Source organism: Clytia hemisphaerica, unplaced genomic scaffold (assembly GCF_902728285.1).
Source record: "Clytia hemisphaerica strain Z4C2 unplaced genomic scaffold, Clytia hemisphaerica genome assembly, whole genome shotgun sequence".
Taxonomy (NCBI): Eukaryota; Metazoa; Cnidaria; class Hydrozoa; order Leptothecata; family Clytiidae; genus Clytia; species Clytia hemisphaerica.
The window spans coordinates 601,098-617,624 of NW_027103564.1; the positions used below are offsets into that span (position 1 = coordinate 601,098).

At 37.1% G+C, this 16,527-nt stretch overlaps 1 protein-coding gene and 1 long non-coding RNA gene across 2 annotated transcripts; both read right to left on the bottom strand.

Moving 5' to 3' along the window:
* Positions 1 to 4,987: 4,987 nt before the first annotated feature.
* LOC136800909 (uncharacterized) lies at positions 4,988 to 6,643 on the bottom strand. The gene is made up of 2 exons (XR_010845768.1): positions 5,943 to 6,643; positions 4,988 to 5,724 (listed from the first exon to the last, which is right to left on the bottom strand). It is a non-coding gene; the product is annotated as an uncharacterized lncRNA (long non-coding RNA).
* Positions 6,644 to 7,675: 1,032 nt separating this feature from the next.
* Positions 7,676 to 9,271, bottom strand: LOC136800885 (uncharacterized). Its single transcript, XM_067057495.1, has one exon. The coding sequence runs from the start codon at positions 9,269 to 9,271 to the stop codon at positions 7,676 to 7,678; it is 1,596 nt and encodes a 531-aa protein (XP_066913596.1).
* Positions 9,272 to 16,527: the final 7,256 nt, after the last annotated feature.

Genomic DNA, 16,527 nt, shown 5'->3' on the forward strand with positions numbered 1-16,527 from the left:
TTTTTAATCCCCCTTTGATCCGCCTCTGATGGCACTTATTTTCTAAGCTTTTTGAAATTACTTTTCAAAGAATACTACATTTGAAAACCTCTTTATAGAAATTGGACGTTCAAGACAAGTTTTTCTTTAATAAAAGTGCATAACTCAAAGCTTCTTGGTTCAAATTTCGATTTACTAGTTGAATTTTACTTGGTAGTAACACTGAATCTTGTGTAATTATCGCAAAGCACGGCTACATACGCTTCCGTGGCAATTTAAGTTTTTCCGTGTAAAGTGGATTTCATTCTTTTCAAGGGAACCGAAGGAAACCTTCCCGTCTCTAAATTCATTGAAATCTAAAAAAATCTTCCTAATTTGTTGTGTCTGAGACGATTACTATTTTTTTGTCTCAAAGCCCAATTCAGTTTTCAATTGGAATAGTTTCATGGATTAATTTCTTAATTCGAATTCTTAGCATATCGGGTTTGAGACACATGGTGTATTGCCATGGTTGAGATTTTTAAAGCAGATTGTATCTATCAAAAGCGTCTGTTGGGTGTCTGTTTTATTAATTCTTCTCCCAATAAGTTTCGATCAGAAATGACATTTAAAGTTTTGAAATTTGAAGAAATGAAGTTCCAGTTTCTGTTGCCTTATTACACTAATACTACTAGGCAAGTATTCAACAGCCTTGAAATTTGCACGATCTGAAATTAATACGAATTTCTGCTTTTTCAAGGAAACGGCTGCGGTTTTTAATTAAGGAAATTTTTCAATTTGTGTTAATAAAATGACTAGTAATATTCGTATAATAAGGTAATTTATTTATGATATCATCACTACAAATCTTCGACCTAGAACTAGACGGGTGGTGTACCGTTCATTGCTATTGGTCTTTTTTAGATCGGTGCTTCGGTATTAGGGGAAAAAACTAGTTATCCGTATTCCAAGAGCATCTCGATATCGTTAAAAGACGTTTTTTATGTCGGTATTACGGTATTTTTAATGATTTATCGCTATTAAAGATCATGTGAAATCAAAAAATTATGTTTTCGTTATTTAATTTTTTAGGAGACGGAGTCTAAAAGATCTACATATGAATGTTGGTACTAAATTCAATGAGTCATGGGAGTCAAGAAAATCTCCTCCTGTTCTCCATGTTTTGGGCCCGACTACTTGAATGAAGGGATAATCGATCAGTATCGGTATTTGAGCGAAACAGGGTGATCGGGTGAAGAATGATGGTATATCGATGTGTGAATAGCAAAATATGGACTAAAGAGGCCCCCCAGCGGACCCAAAATTCACGCCATTGCGCCATTTCTTTTCGATTTCGCCATCACGCCTGAAAAATTTGATTTTCACGATCACGCCAATTTTTTTCGATTTCATGCTAATATTTATTCTCTGGATAAATTCAGTTTTAGACCACGTTTAGACCCATTGGTATGGATAAAATGCTGTTAAAAACTTAATTTTTGCCCTCAAATAGTTGTGTGTTTGGTCGTCAATCAGTTTTTCGGCATTATTTTTCCTATCGGAAACACCCGAAAAATCTGGAAGGAATTTGACCTCTGTTTTTCTATTTTTCGTAATAAACAGGGGTCAAATTCCAGTTTTTTCGGGTGTTTCCGAAAGGAAAAATGACGTAGCTTTGACTTATGCATATCATTATGCATAGCATAATTGTTTGACAACTGGTGGGTCAAATCAAAGGACCCCGGTTTGAGGGCTGAGGTATATTTGTAAATTGATAAAGCCCACTATGGTTAGGCAACGGAGAAAATTTTTGAATTTTGAAGGGTTCAAAGTGCTATTTTAGGCCCCATTTCAATTCAATTTGAAAAATAATTTGTGTAAAAATAATGGAAATTTTTTTGGTAAAATCATGAGGGGCCATGCCCCGGGCCGGGCATTAAATGTGAATTAGCGTGAATAGTTTTCAAAAGGGGGACGAGGAGGTGCAACCATGGTTTTCGCCGACGGGAGAAAATTTCAATTTAGTATGGCTAAAATCGCCTTCATTTACTCTCTTTTTTCCAAAATATGGTTTAAACATCACAGGATTCCTTTGATCAATGTCAATCTGCTCAAAATGACACCTCGTAATAAACCTGTTGCTTCTTTCTGTTTAAGGCTTTGCTACAAATATATATTTTCCTGAAATAAGGGACCTGATGTCTTTGGTGCATCTAAAAATAAGCATCTAAGAAAGGGAGGAAAATGTTAGTCACGGAGGAAGCGCAACCATGCGCAGACGAGAGAAATTTCCAATTTTTGACCCTCTCATAGCATTTGAATTTATGTTGAAGACTAGCTACTGCTAAGACTAGCAACTGCTAAAGACAATTGGAAGCTACAATATAAATGACAGATGAATAAAACTGTTTGCACCGTTTCTTTTATGTTTTAAAATGAGATCTATAGGAAGCCCCACCATAGTTGGGGCCGACCAGGAAACTTTTGAAATTTAAACCCTCTAAATTGGCTAAAATGGACATAAAATTACTATTCAAGTAATAACGCCATCACGCCATCTTTTTCAAAATTTCACGCCATCACGCCAACTCACTAAAGTCCGTCCAGTTGAGGTAAAAATATACTTCCACCTTGCAAGTAAGGAGATCAGGGAAAATGTTCCATTTACCTTAGAATTCCCGTCCATGTTCACTTGTTTATTTCCAACATTTAGGGAAAACTAAAAACTTGCGGTCCTCTTTCTTCTCGGTATCAGTATTTAAATCGCCGATGAAAAAAGGTATAGTCTTCTGCTAGATTTTGATAACAGACTGTAAAAGAAAGCAATCTTCTTGTACTTTATTCCTAAGGAGATCTCCATGTACAGAAGCTTTTTGACTTAGGTAGTTTAAATGGTTCTAAAGATGATGTTGGTACACCGTAGGTTGACTAACTTTCTCATAGTACTCCGCATTACATACGTCATAATTATTTTGACTCAAATTTGTGCGACTCTCAATCGTAATCCCACAGTTCATTTGGAAAGGATTTGAAAACCGTGAAAGTTATCACCTTTCTTTTGATATTGTTTTTAACCTGATATAAGTTTTTAACCTGCATAATATTTTTAACCTATGTAAGATAATTGACTAAGGGACTTCTCGCTTGTCGGCCAACAACTCTGATAACCGTTATGCGAATGCATTCCACGCCCATTGCACCGTTAGCCGCGATTGTTTTGAATATTTTCCATCTTTAAAACCCTTACGTCAAAGAATGCTCGTTGACCATAACATTCGTCCAAAATGTGAGTGCACTGACATCCTTGCTTCCCTGCTTTTTTTTAGCTTGATTCGGGAGATCTTCATTGACGATTGGGAGCAAAATAAATTCTTTTCACACGTTAATGCAAACTTCGTCCAGCAGCTTCGCTGGGATGTCGCGAACCTCGTTGTGACGTAAAGTTACGGAGCTATCCTTCTTACACGAAAGGGCATGGGTAACATCGAATTTCGCTCCACACGATCAATGTGTCGGGATTCTATCTAGGGGCAAATCGTATCGAATCCGTATAGCGTCTCAGAACTCTTGTTTCGATAGTTCGTAACTTTGATCGAAGCAACGTCAGCCAGTTTGAAACCCCCTTTTTGGTTGAGAGTTTCTGCGTAGAATTTCTGCGTCGAAAAACATTTGTAAGGCTTTTTAGTGTCAAAAACCTAGAGGCAAAATATAACTCAACATAGAAAAACAGAATAAAAATCCCGGTTTTTGGTGAGATGATCGTTATATTAATATTATGCATACGTGTAAGGGTCCAAGAATTGCGGGTGTCTTACGGGTATCTGTCGCCCAGCTTTGACCCTCGGACCCTCAGCGGGGCTAGAATAAGGAGGAAAAGTAGTAAAATGTTGTGCTAAAAAGGCCTTTTTTTCATTGAGACTGATTTAACCAAATTTTGCACTGCTAATCCTGGCATCCATTTTGCCTAAATACCCCCCCCCCGGGCGCCGCAAATTTTTTTCCGTACATGGACAGGAGTATCATCGACGGTCGGGAGGATCTCAGCTTTGTTGTTTAGTTTTGTTGTTTGGAATTGCTTAGGTCAGGGTTGCTAGTAATGGCTTGTCACTATGCCGGGTGCATACTCCTACTCGGCACCTTGGGCCCCGCAGGGTTGCTAGTAACGGCTCGAATTTCAGTCAGGTTAAAAAAGGGGCAATTTTATAATAACATTACCCCCGTCTTTTTTGTTATTCTATAAGTATTTCCAAATTTTATGTTTTGGCTTGCGAGTGTGGCTCAACGGATAGCGCTGGGTTTCTGATCAGAAATTCTTTCATTTGGTGGGTTCGAACCCCGGTCGGGTCGACATTTCAAGGTTTAAGATAAGTTTAAGATACTCTCGTCCGTCGATGATACTCCCGACCGTCAAGATGAGATACTCTCGACCGTCGATGATACTCCCGACCGTAGATGAGATACTCCCGACCGTCGATGATACTCCCGTCCGCCATGTACAGAAAAAAATTTGCCCGGGCGCCATCATACTTACCCTAGTGAGCACCTCACTAAAGCCGAGATTTTTGATCTCGTTTCTTTTTAAGGCCGGTCGCGCAAGTGGAGACCGGCCATTAGAGATATATTTTACGTGGATAGCCCAGTAATCTAGGACTTTTAGGCACTCGGGTGAAACAATGCATGTCCCAAATATATTTTTCGTGACGCACACCGCTTCCCATTATTCATTAACTTTCATATATAGCTCAAAAGATTCGTATCAACGAGAGGATTTCGAAAAGTGCTGGGTCAAAAATTTACATCAAGCCAATCTCAAGATATTAGCCAAAAACTGATTTTGACGTTATAAAATAACTCGAAAAAACACGTCAAAAAGACAATTTAAATGACCTCATTATTGAACTAGCCATAGCTTTCACTAACTGCCACCCGCTAATTAATACAAATGCTTGTAAAAACTAATTAATGCTAATTAAGGCTTTTTAATGCTTTATAGCAAAAGTTTGGAAGTGATTTGGAATAGTTAGAATGATTCTTCTCAGCATTTTCTTTGAGATATCAATGAATAAGCTAACATAAATGAAACATTTTTTTTCTAAAAATATGAATTACTTTTTACAAAGAATAAAATACGAATCTTAAAACATTTATAGGAAAAGTGTCCAGGTAGAATCAATTACAGACAGTTACAGATTTGTTTTTTGTTTTTGTGTTTTTGTGTATACTAAACCAGACAAAAGACATGCAACTATATTTATTTCAACCAATTTGAAATAGGTATAAATGAAACATAGTAGAACCAAACAGCATAAGAAATGCTATGAGCCAGAAACATAACGAGCAGGAACCAAAAATTGATAGGTAATCAACGTACTTAGGAGTTTTTCCAACTGTTTAACAAAGGATATCGTGATCCAAAATTTTATAACATTAAATGGATTTACCAGTAATCTAGAAGCTATAACAGCGTTGTGTAAAGGATGGAAGATGATAGGACGTAACGTGGTAATAGTATCAGTAACGAGGCAATATTGATGAGCAGGAAGCAGGTATTAACAGGAAATAGCGTACATTCAGGATTTTTTCCAAGGGCATGATAAGGGATCTCACGGACAAAATTGTTTACATTAAAAAGATATGCCAGTTATCTTGCAGTTGTAACAGCAATATCGTGTAGAAGGATGGAAAATCATGACGTAACGTGGTAATAGTAGCAGTAACGAGGTAATATTGCGTTGTCAAGGTAAACGAATCCTCATTCATATAAAGCTTAAAGGGAAAATAAGAAACATGAAATTAGATGATATGGTGAGTGTACTGAAATTTCCTCAAAAATAGTTCACCAAAAGTTTCTTTCAATCTTTGATAATAATTTCCCAAATAGTGCCTGGTAAGTATCAACAAGAACACAGACCTGTGTTAAACATAAAAGATTAATAAAACCAAGTCTTATAAAAGTACAGAAAGAAAAAAATATTTATACTTACTGTCGAGAAGTAAAGTATACCATAACACAGGATTTTTAAGCATTCTTGTTGAGAGTAGAGTATGTTGAATGACGATTGTCGAATAAATTTAGTTACAGTGGAATTTCGTTGCCAATTCAACCACCAACAATAATCACTTTTGTCCATATTCAATCATTGTTCTACTATTATCATTTTAATCATTGTTCATTATTATTGGGGACAAACTGTTTGGATCGAAAAATGAATCAATCTCCTGAATGTCTAAGACAGGAGACAGATTGTAATTTGATTGTCAGCAAATTCACTGATTGGTATATGTATATATCTTGTTTAATCCGAAAGTCAAAAGTAAATACATACAAGTATTTTGACTACAGGAAGAGAGAGCTTGAATTTAAAAAAACTTCCAGAAACTTCTCCATTCCATTTCCTGCATGTTGACCAATCGGGCAAAATTTTACAAGCGGAATAGAATCTACTGTCGAACGCTGAGTAAAATGCCCGCGGCGCCTGCCAAAATAAAGATAAAGTTTTTAGGCTAGCAACTGCCGTCCCTGAAAAAAAACCGAACATTTACGGAAGAGACTAACTACGGGTAGGCTTGCGCGACAAAACAAAACAAAACAAAACAAAACAAAAAACGCAAAAATTCGAGATTCCAGTCCAATATCTATGCGTGAAACTATAAGTGCCTCCTCGTCGCTGCGCTCCTGCGGGGGCAAAAAAGGCGATAATTCCGATTAAATTACTACAATCAAAGCAAAATTTTGACTATGGAGATGTAAATTGAAAGTTCATGATGACGTCAGCATTTTTTGACGTATTTTAATTTTTCCCGACAACAAATGACGTCATTCAAATTTTCTGAAAAATGTTGAACAAATATTTCAGAATCATTAATTTACAACTCCAGTCAAAAATTGGTGTTGATTGCATTAAATAAAATTGAAGTTATCGCTGTTTTTCCACCCTCGACCCCATGGCTTATCTAACCCCCTTACGCTATTGATGATTCTGATGGACGCGTTGACGGGGGATATAAGTCGATAAGTCGATAAACGATTCCTCCAATTATACGGTACTGGCCTCTTTAAGTCGCAGAATCGTTTATCGGCCCTGGCTCGCGAGGGTGCTGTTTTTCAATAATGAAGTCATTTGAATCTTTACTTATGATATGACGTGTTTTTGCAATGTATTTTATAACGTCGAAATCAATTTTTGACCGCTATCTTGAGATTGGCTTAATGCAAATTTTTGACCCAGCACTTTTCTAAATCCGCTCGTTGATATGTTTCTTTTGAGCTATATATGAACGTTAAGGAATAATTGGAAGCGGTGCGCGTCACGCAAAATATATTTGGGACATGCCTTGTTTCACCCGGGCAGTCTTTCGATTGTTTTCACAGGGTTCACGGCCAGCCGGCTCGGCTATCTATGAAACGAACGAAATATTGGGACCCCTGGTTTTAGACGCCAAAGACGCCGACGCTGCTGACACCTGTGGTTTTATATGACCGTACACTATGAAGTTATGTAACCGACTGAATATACTATCTTTAAACATAATAGATACGTAACATAATAATACGCACCGTGTTAGCTATAATACAATAATATAAGAATATAAATATACGACACTCCCCACCACCGAATGAGTCTAAAAATACCAAAGAAATATAGTAACAAAACTACGTTTCTCATGTAAAATATATATACCGTAAAAACCGAAATATAAAGGACTGTATAATAAACTACTCAAAATTTTTAATTTCTTCTTTGGCGTTTTGTACGAATTTGACGCCTTGCAAGTCTATCTCTTGTTTCTCGTCTTTGGTACTTTCAATAATTACAAGTTTGTTTATGGGCCGACGCAAAGGGCCATTAATTGTCTTTACGACTGCTGCACGAATTTGATTGTCTTTACCACTAATAGTTTCTTCGACACGACCCATTTTCCAAGTATTTCTAGAGCCTGTGTCTTCGATCAAACAAACGTCACCAACTTTGATAGTGGTATCAATACCACGCTTGCTTTTAACATAGTCCCGTTCTCGCAAGCTGGTTATATATTCGACTTTCCATTGTTGCCAGAAGAAAGCCAAAATACGTTTCAAATTGTCACATGTTAATACGTCAGCGTTGTCGTTGCTGTCCGTATTTACGTTTGTTGTTTCGATCTTACGCCCGTAGATGAGATGGTTTGGCGTTAATGGTGGATCTCCAACTTCAGAATCGTAAACGTAAGTCAATGGTCTGTTGTTTAGAATGTTTTCGATTCTCTTCAATAACGTTAACAGTTCGTTATAAGTTAGTATCTCTTTACGTAGAGACTTCTTTAAGATGCGTTTTGTGGATTGGATCATCCTTTCAAACATACCACCCTGCCAGGGGGCGGCCTCGATGTTGTACGACCAACGAATCATTCTCGATTTTGCGAATTCTTTCGTTGCGTTTGACGTGAAGTTTGAGCCATTATCACTTACGACTTTGCTTGGAGCACCATAACGATTAAAGAAGCGCTCAAGCATTTGAATAAAGGCGTCTGAGCCATAATCTTCAGCAATGTCTAAATAAACAGCTCGTGTCGTGGAGCATGTGATCAACGCGATCCATGCTTTGTATGTAGATTCATCGGTACCAAACGTGTTTCGAATATGGACGGGACCAGCGTAGTCCACGCCAATATTTGTAAAAGCAAAGTTTTTATCAAGACGTTCTTTTGGAAGAATAGGGACATCAGGGTACCGACACTTTTGTCCTTCAAAGATTTTACAAAGTTGACATTTGTTAATAACAGTTCTTACGAGTGAACGTCCTTTTGGAATCCAGTACGATTGACGTAGGTGATTCAAAGTTTCTTTCGTCTTGTTGTGACCAACGCTAACGTGGCTGTCACGAACGACCAGTAGTGTGAACGGATGACGTCTTGGAAGTAGGATTGGATACTTTGTATCGAACGGAACAGGAGCGTTGCCAATACGACCATGACAACGAAGGATGCCGTTGGAATCTGTGAATACGTTGAGTGATTTCTTCGTTTGATCAAATTGTTTGTCATCAAAGTCTTCTTGTACGTCCTTGAGCAAAACAAGTTTTGCTTGGACCATATCATCAATTTCATTGTTATTATTAGTTTCAATAATTGTATTGGTTGACTGTTTTCTTCTTTCTTCTTTCTTCTTTTTAACTCTATCTCTTAACTTACGTATGAAGCCAATCACCATGGCCATCACACGAAGCAATTTTGTTAATGAACTAAATCTCTTATATTCGATTATTGCCTGTAAAGTCGGCTCATCGAATTGTGTGTTTAAACTAAAAACCCCTTCCGTTTCTTCTTGTTCCATGTCGCCCTTATACTCACGAACGACATGAAACTTTGTAATGGGGATCAAATCAATACTCTCATCACAAGTTAAACAAGTAATTTTCTCATCAATTGTCAAATCAGTAAATTGACAACTCCCAGAATAAAAGCTAACAGTGTTCTCAGTAAGTTTTTCAGTAAATTTATCACCAGGCTTCAAGTCAGGCCAGGAAGATTCTGGACCAGACAAGAAGGATGGACCATGGAACCATTTTTCGTTGTTCTTCAATTGTGAGAAGAGAAGTCCTCTCGAATTGTCATCAGATGGATTGTTCGAAGTGTCTACAAGTTTCCAAACTTTTATCGTATCATTTTCACGAATTTCATTAACGCGATTTTGTACAAATTGTTTGTAGAGTTTCTACACCCCTGTCTCAGTGACCCGGTGGCTTTTAAAATTTCACCGGGGATAAAAAATTTTCTTTGGAAATCCAGTGGGGATTTTTCAAAGACAGAAAATACCAGTGGGGACACAGAATTAGAATAAAAATTTCAGTGGGGATTTCGAAATTTTCTTTTTTTTCCAAGTTTGTTGAAGCAGTACAGTAAGTGAGATCTTTATGCAATTATATGGATATGCATAATGCATAATAACATTTTTCTTTCCTCCCACCCAGTCTTGATTGGGTCAATGAGAATCATTAAGTTGAATTACTTATATATTAAATATTTGTCTTTTGACTTATTAGTATTTTAGCAGGCTAAAAAGTGCCATAAAAATTACATTTTATTCAAAGTTTGAAGTTTTACAGATTTTCTATTTTGTCAAGTATTTTTCGCGAGCATAAACTTTTGCGAATGGCCCTTCCTAGAATTTTTAAAGACATTTACTTTCGCGAAAAGGGCCAAAATTCGCGAAAATCGCGAAAGTTTCTGCCCGCGAAAGTTTCTACGCCTAAAGTATGACGTAACGGCTACATAAGTGTCTAAGGAGGCGCCACCATGGTTGGGGCCGACGGGCCAGAAAATTTTTGAAAATAGGACCCTCTAGATTGGCTAAATATGGCCTCAAATTTCAAATTTTTGACAGTAAAAACGCAGTTTTTTGGTCGTAATATAGCAAGATTTCAGGGTCTTTTCAGAGTGGAAAAGGAAAATAATGGGTTTCCTAGTAGTTTAAAAATTTTTCATACTCAGGTCTAGAGTTCCTAAGCCAAGTTGCTTTTATGCCATTTTGAGGCCTGAACCATTTAGCACTGCGTTGCTAATAAAATTAAAAACCGTATAGCTAAAAAAGTTATGATAGAAAAAGAAAAGATCTCACAGTTTCTTTTAAAATCCATTCACTTTTTGAATAAATAGGTATCTCAACAATAATAATGTACACATTTTCTATTAAAAAACATGAAAATATCACAAGCCTCACAAAGGGAGAGAGCCATAAAAATATACAAAAGAGATGAACAAGAAAATTGTTAGAAATTTTGTGTATAATCTATTATATCAAAACCTCTGTGAGAGAAAAAAAAAGTTATGTTGAAGCTTTTTTGAGTCAAAGTTGTTCATTTGTTTTGAAAAATAAAAATCTATCATCAAGCTTTAATGAAGCTTATGGACATTTTTAAAAAAAATTAAATATGAAATAAAATGTAAAAACTAGAAAAACAGCAATATAATGCCTCTACATTCATTTCTCCTTATATCACTTTCATTTAAAATTCCAAGAGACACCAGCCAAAACATAAAATAATTCACAATAATTCCAAAAAAAATGAAAAACATTTCTGAGTCAAGCAAATGAATTCTTGGTACTTATTTTAGATCATAGCTTGGGTTTCTTTACTTTGTGTATATGCATGTCAGGATGATAGCGGAACAGGAATGTAATCCATCAAAAATGAATTTAATTTAAAACATATTCCCAAGTTAGTTCAAGAAATGTCGTTTGATGTTTGAGCTCTGAATTTGGGAAGAAGCACGTCAAACTATCAATATCATTGACCAATTGATAACAAAAATCACATTCATGGTCTTGAGAAGTCTGTTTACAATCTCTTTGATATCGGAACTATTTGACAGGCAGTTAGTCACACTAGGAAATTAAGCTTTCAGAAAAAACAACATCAGTCATCTACAGGATGTATTTTAACAACAAGGATGAGAGTTACCTGAATCAAGTTCAAGATCCCAAGACAATCAATTAAAACTTGAAAACTTAAAATGAGACAAAATGACAGATTGCGAACGTGCAGCAGCCAAAATATCAACCAACCAAATTTTGTCATTCAATTCCCGAGACAGCGCTTCGATTTTTAAGGCCTTGTTTATACGCTAAATTAAAAATAATTCCGCACATGTAAATGGGACATTGTTTGTGGTCCGGCAAAATTTCCGGGAAACAGCCTACCCGGCGGTGCGCGGATCTAGGTGGGTTCCGCCTCCCCCGTAGATCTTTTTCTTGGGAAGTTGATCTTCAAATTAGTTTTCAAGGTTGGCTTGGCTCAATTTTTTTCATCTATGGCTCAAATTTTAGGCAATTTCTCAAAGTGTTTGAAAATGTTAATTTCATTAAAAAGCGCCGGGTTATTTTTTCATGAATCCCTTTAAAAGTTTTGCGGCGCATTTTTTTGCTTGAGAGTCAAGTAAACGATATAGCACTTTCGCAGCATTAATCTTTGATATGCATTTTGGCGGGACGCTAGTGTGACTAACTGACAGGTGCACTATCATATGCAATCAATGGTCACTAGATAGCCCTATCATATGCTTCTGCTGCTGTTGTATTTTGCAGGCCATGGGTCATCATGCTGTATCATGATGGACAAAATAAAATCCTCCAAAAATTCCTCAAAACAAGATTCAAAGCAAATCATTCCCATAATTTTTGAGTTTCAATGACAATATCCATTCTCTCGCTTGTATAAATTTCGTCTTTTGACTGTTCTTTTTTCTTGAGGTAGAAATAAATCCAGACAAACATGTCCCTCTCAGGACTCAGCTTCTTGCAAAGTTTTCCAAGTTTGTTTTCTCTCTGTCTTCCTTTTCATCATAATCACAACAGTTTACAAAACATCAAACTGATACTGATAAAAATCCATTAAAGTATTCTCAGGGTCAACAGAAGTCTATTTTCAACCCATTTTAATCATCAAAACTCCATAAAACAGCATGAAGAGCACAAAGGTTTAAAATCACTGTAAACAGTTTTTCCCGTGTCTCACATTCTAGACAGGCCTGTTCATAACAAAAAATCGGGATTTTCTAGCCTAGCTGAGCGCGTACTACTTAGGTAAAGAAATCTGTCAGTTTGTTTCGCTTAGCTTGCGAGCGTGCAAAATATATGTTTAAAGGTATTTCAAAATCAAAACAAATATGGTAGACATGTTAAAAAAAATTGGCTGGCTGGATGAAGTTGCTTGACAATGAACAGTCAGTCTTAAAGATAAAGATTATCAGTTAAGAGTTAATCAAAGATAGAATAGCAGTTAGCAGTTTTTTAACATAAGTTTTCAAACTAAAGTTTTGTATAAATTCTGTTGATGTTTTTGAGTATAGGCGGGTAGCGGGGTTTTCTCAAAATCTTCAAGTTTCAGTGGGGACCAGCGGGGAAATAAAAATTTTGAAGTGCTACTTAGTGGGGATCTAGAAAAATTAAAAGTTTTCAGTGGGGATTCCCCGGAGGCAAATTTAGCCCGTTTTTTTCCCCGGGGACAAAATTTTGGACTTTTTTTTCAGCGGGTGGGGGTGCCCAGCGGGTCTGTGACACGGGGGTGTGTTTCTCATTTTTCAGCCAGCAATAAACAATGCTTGAATCAGTCCAAGCGTAACACGTATCAATAATAATTTTACTTTGTAGCTCGGAGGTAACTTGTTTCAATAATCGAGAAAGTAGTTGGGCCCCTAAAAGTTCGAGTTGGGGCATTGTCTTTTTCTTGAGTGGAGCAACTCTCGATTTGCTCGCGACGAGTGACGGTGTAGCAACGCCCGAATCGACAGTGGGCTTCAGGTAAACACAACAACCGTAGGCGTCTTGCGACGCGTCGCTAAAACCGTGAAGTTCATGCGACGTAACATTTCCATTGTTGGAATCATAAGCTCTATTAAAACGAATTTCACTACATTCTCTCAAATCAGTAATCAGTTCTTTCCAAATTTTCAACGAGTCGTCAGGAATGGGCTCATCCCATTGTAAGTTTTGTGTACAAAGTTTTTGAAATAACAGTTTAAATTTCACGACGAGTGGATTAATCAACCCCAATGGGTCAAAGATTGATGAAGCGAATTGTATAACGTTTCTTTTCGTAGGATTTTCGAAATTCACTTTACGTAGAATTTCACTCAAACTAATAACCAGCGAGTCATTAGTTTTATCCCAAGGAATACCGAGTACCTTGGTCAAATTGTGATCAATAGTTTCAAGATCACCCATGTAACAATTTTTAACTTTTGCTTCTAGATTTGCACAGTTCGATTGCAATTTTCGTAAGTTTAAGCTCGCAAGAGCAAAATGAGACTTACAGTTCTTGTAGAAGTCGAAGGCTTCTTGCATACTGTCGAAGCTCGTAGAAAGGTCGTCGACATGAAGCGAATTCAATACCGTGTTTCGAAACAGTTCATTTTCGTGTTTGTTGACGTGATGACGTAATGTTGCGTTGAGCAGGAACGGCGAGGATGTCACTCCAAAGAGGACACGACAGAAGCGATACGTCACGAGATCATTGTTGTAGAAATTGTCGAAATTGATGTCATTAATGTTCTTAATCCAAAGGAATCGTACGTAATCACGATCTTTCTCGTTGAGTCGAATTTGTAGAAAAGCTTTCTCCAAATCTGCGATGATACCAATCTTTTTGGCTCGAAATCGAAGTAACGTCCCGAAAAGTGACGAAGTAAGCGACGGGCCAGCGTGTAAGCAATCGTTCAAAGCGGGACCATCAACAGAGGAGCTGGCGTCGAACACCATGCGAATCTTGGTTGTCAGCCTGTCTAATCGTAGAACAGGTCGGTGTGGCATGTAGTACGTTTGTCCCTCGATAGACGTATCAGGAGCGACCTCAATGATACCTTGTTGTAGTTGATCTTTAATGATTGCATCGTAATCGTGTAACAATTGTTCGTTTGTCTTGAATTTCGTAAGCAGGCTGTTCATTCGACGCGTAGAGTTGTAAAGATTATCCTTTAGAATTTCATGTTTTTCAATGAATGGAAGCTGAACTTCATAACGAGCTTGTTCAAATTTGATTTTACTTTCAAATTGTTGTAAAACAACTTCCTTTGGGTTTTCAGTTCTACCCACCTCTTCAATTTCCCAAAACTTTCTTAAAGTTGAATCAACATCACATGTCTGACAGTTAAGCGTGTGTGCAGACAGAGTAACAGAAGCTTGGGTTGTTGAACAAACTGTGTCAGTAGTGAGTGGGCCTGAGAAAATATAGCCCAGCTTAGTATCCGTTCCAACTAGTCCCTTGGAACTACGAATAGTTTTATTCTTTACAAATTTCCAGAAGTTATCTGCACTGATAAGAAGATCAACCCGTAAAGACTTTTCACAAACAAGTCCTTTGTCAGCAACTTGTAAATTTTGGAATTCGGGCAGACTACTAACATCATAAACGAAATCATTTCGTATGGGATGACAAATTTCATTGCAACAAAGTTTAATTTCTTCTGGACCTTCATTGGTTTGAACTTTCACTTTAAAAACGTCAAGGGTTTTCGATTCGACGTGACCACCAAAAGTTTTAATACAAATGTTTTTTGTTTCATCGGAACTAAGTTTCAGTTGCTTAGCAGCAGTGGGGGAAATATACGACAGTTGTGAACCGAGATCAAATAAAATTCTCATTTCTTTGGAGACGTTCGGGCTTGAAATCGTTGCAGTAGCTGTTTGCAAGTATACTTGACAACTGTGTGTAGACAAACATGTAATGTTATCACTCTCATCGTTTTCTTTATTATGTGTGCTCTCTCCCTTTGAATCAGTTTTTGTGTCTCTCTCTTTCCCTTTATCCTCACTTTTAGTATCTCTCTCTTTCACTTTGTTATTATTATTATTTCTGTGATATCCACCATTTCTATCTCCTTTGTCCCTTTGTTTAAAACAGATCGACACGTGATGTCTTCCTTTACAAGAAAAACAATTGAAATTGGCTTTGCAATTGTTCGCACTGTGACCGCCCTTTAAACAAACAAAGCATCTTCTCTCAATTTGTAGAATTCTCTTTCTCTCATTTGCGTTTTTAATAAAAGAGCAATTTTGTTCTTTGTGTCCCGACCTATTACAAAATACACAATTTCTCGAAATGTTTTTGGACTCACTTCCTGTATAGAGCGAGGAAGCTGTTGATCTTTTATCGTTCTCTTTTGACGTCATAGTTAATGATACCTTTTCTCGTGCTTCTAATTCATTTTTGAATGACTTCAAAATATTTTCTAAATCAAATTCCTTTTCCCGTGAAAGAATAAGCTTCAGATCATTAGGAAACTTGTTGATCAACAGTGGGACTAGGAGGCCCCCCCAGCGGACCCTCAATTCACGCAATCACGCAATTTTTTTTCGAAATTCACGCATTCACGCAAATTTTCCTCGAGTTTCACGCAATAATCCGATTTTTCAGAAAATCGGGAAATTTTCGGGAAAAATCGGGGAAACATTGGAAAATCGGGAAAACAACCCATAATTGGTGGAAAAAAGGGAAAATTCACGTATTCACGCACAAAATAGCCCAGATTCACGCATTCACGCAATCAAAAAGTGGATTTTCACGTTCACGCAAGTTTTTTCGATTCACGCATTCACGCATTTTTTTTTCAATTTTCACGCATTCACGCAACCGAAAATGCCCATTCACGCATTCACGCAAACCGCTGGGGGGCCCCGACTAGCAATGGCCCATACTCATCATGCTTCATGCTCAAAGATTCCAAGTTTCTTATTTCTGTTTCTACAGAATCGTAAAGTTTTCTCAATTCTTTCACCTCAGAAATGTCACAAACAGATTCAAGCTCGATAATTCTGTTCATGTGAACAGTTTTCAAAATTTGAGAATTTCCAAACCTCTCTTTAAGAAGTTCAAGAGCTTTCTTGTAATTGTCTCCAGATAAGCGGAGGCCTTTTAAAAGACTTTCAGCCTCACCCGTTACAAATCCGATCAAATAATTCATCTTTTGAATCGGTGGAATACTATTGTTCTTATCAATAGCTTCAGTGAAGGACTCGATAAATGACTGGTATTCAGAGGGTTCACCAGAAAACTTTTTGATATTTAAGGTCGGCAATTTGACTTTCACACCCGT

What these genes read in the sequence shown, in the direction of transcription:
- LOC136800885 (XM_067057495.1), bottom strand. Translation starts at nt 9,271, where the DNA reads ATGGAACAAGAAGAAACGGAAGGGGTTTTTAGTTTAAACACACAATTC.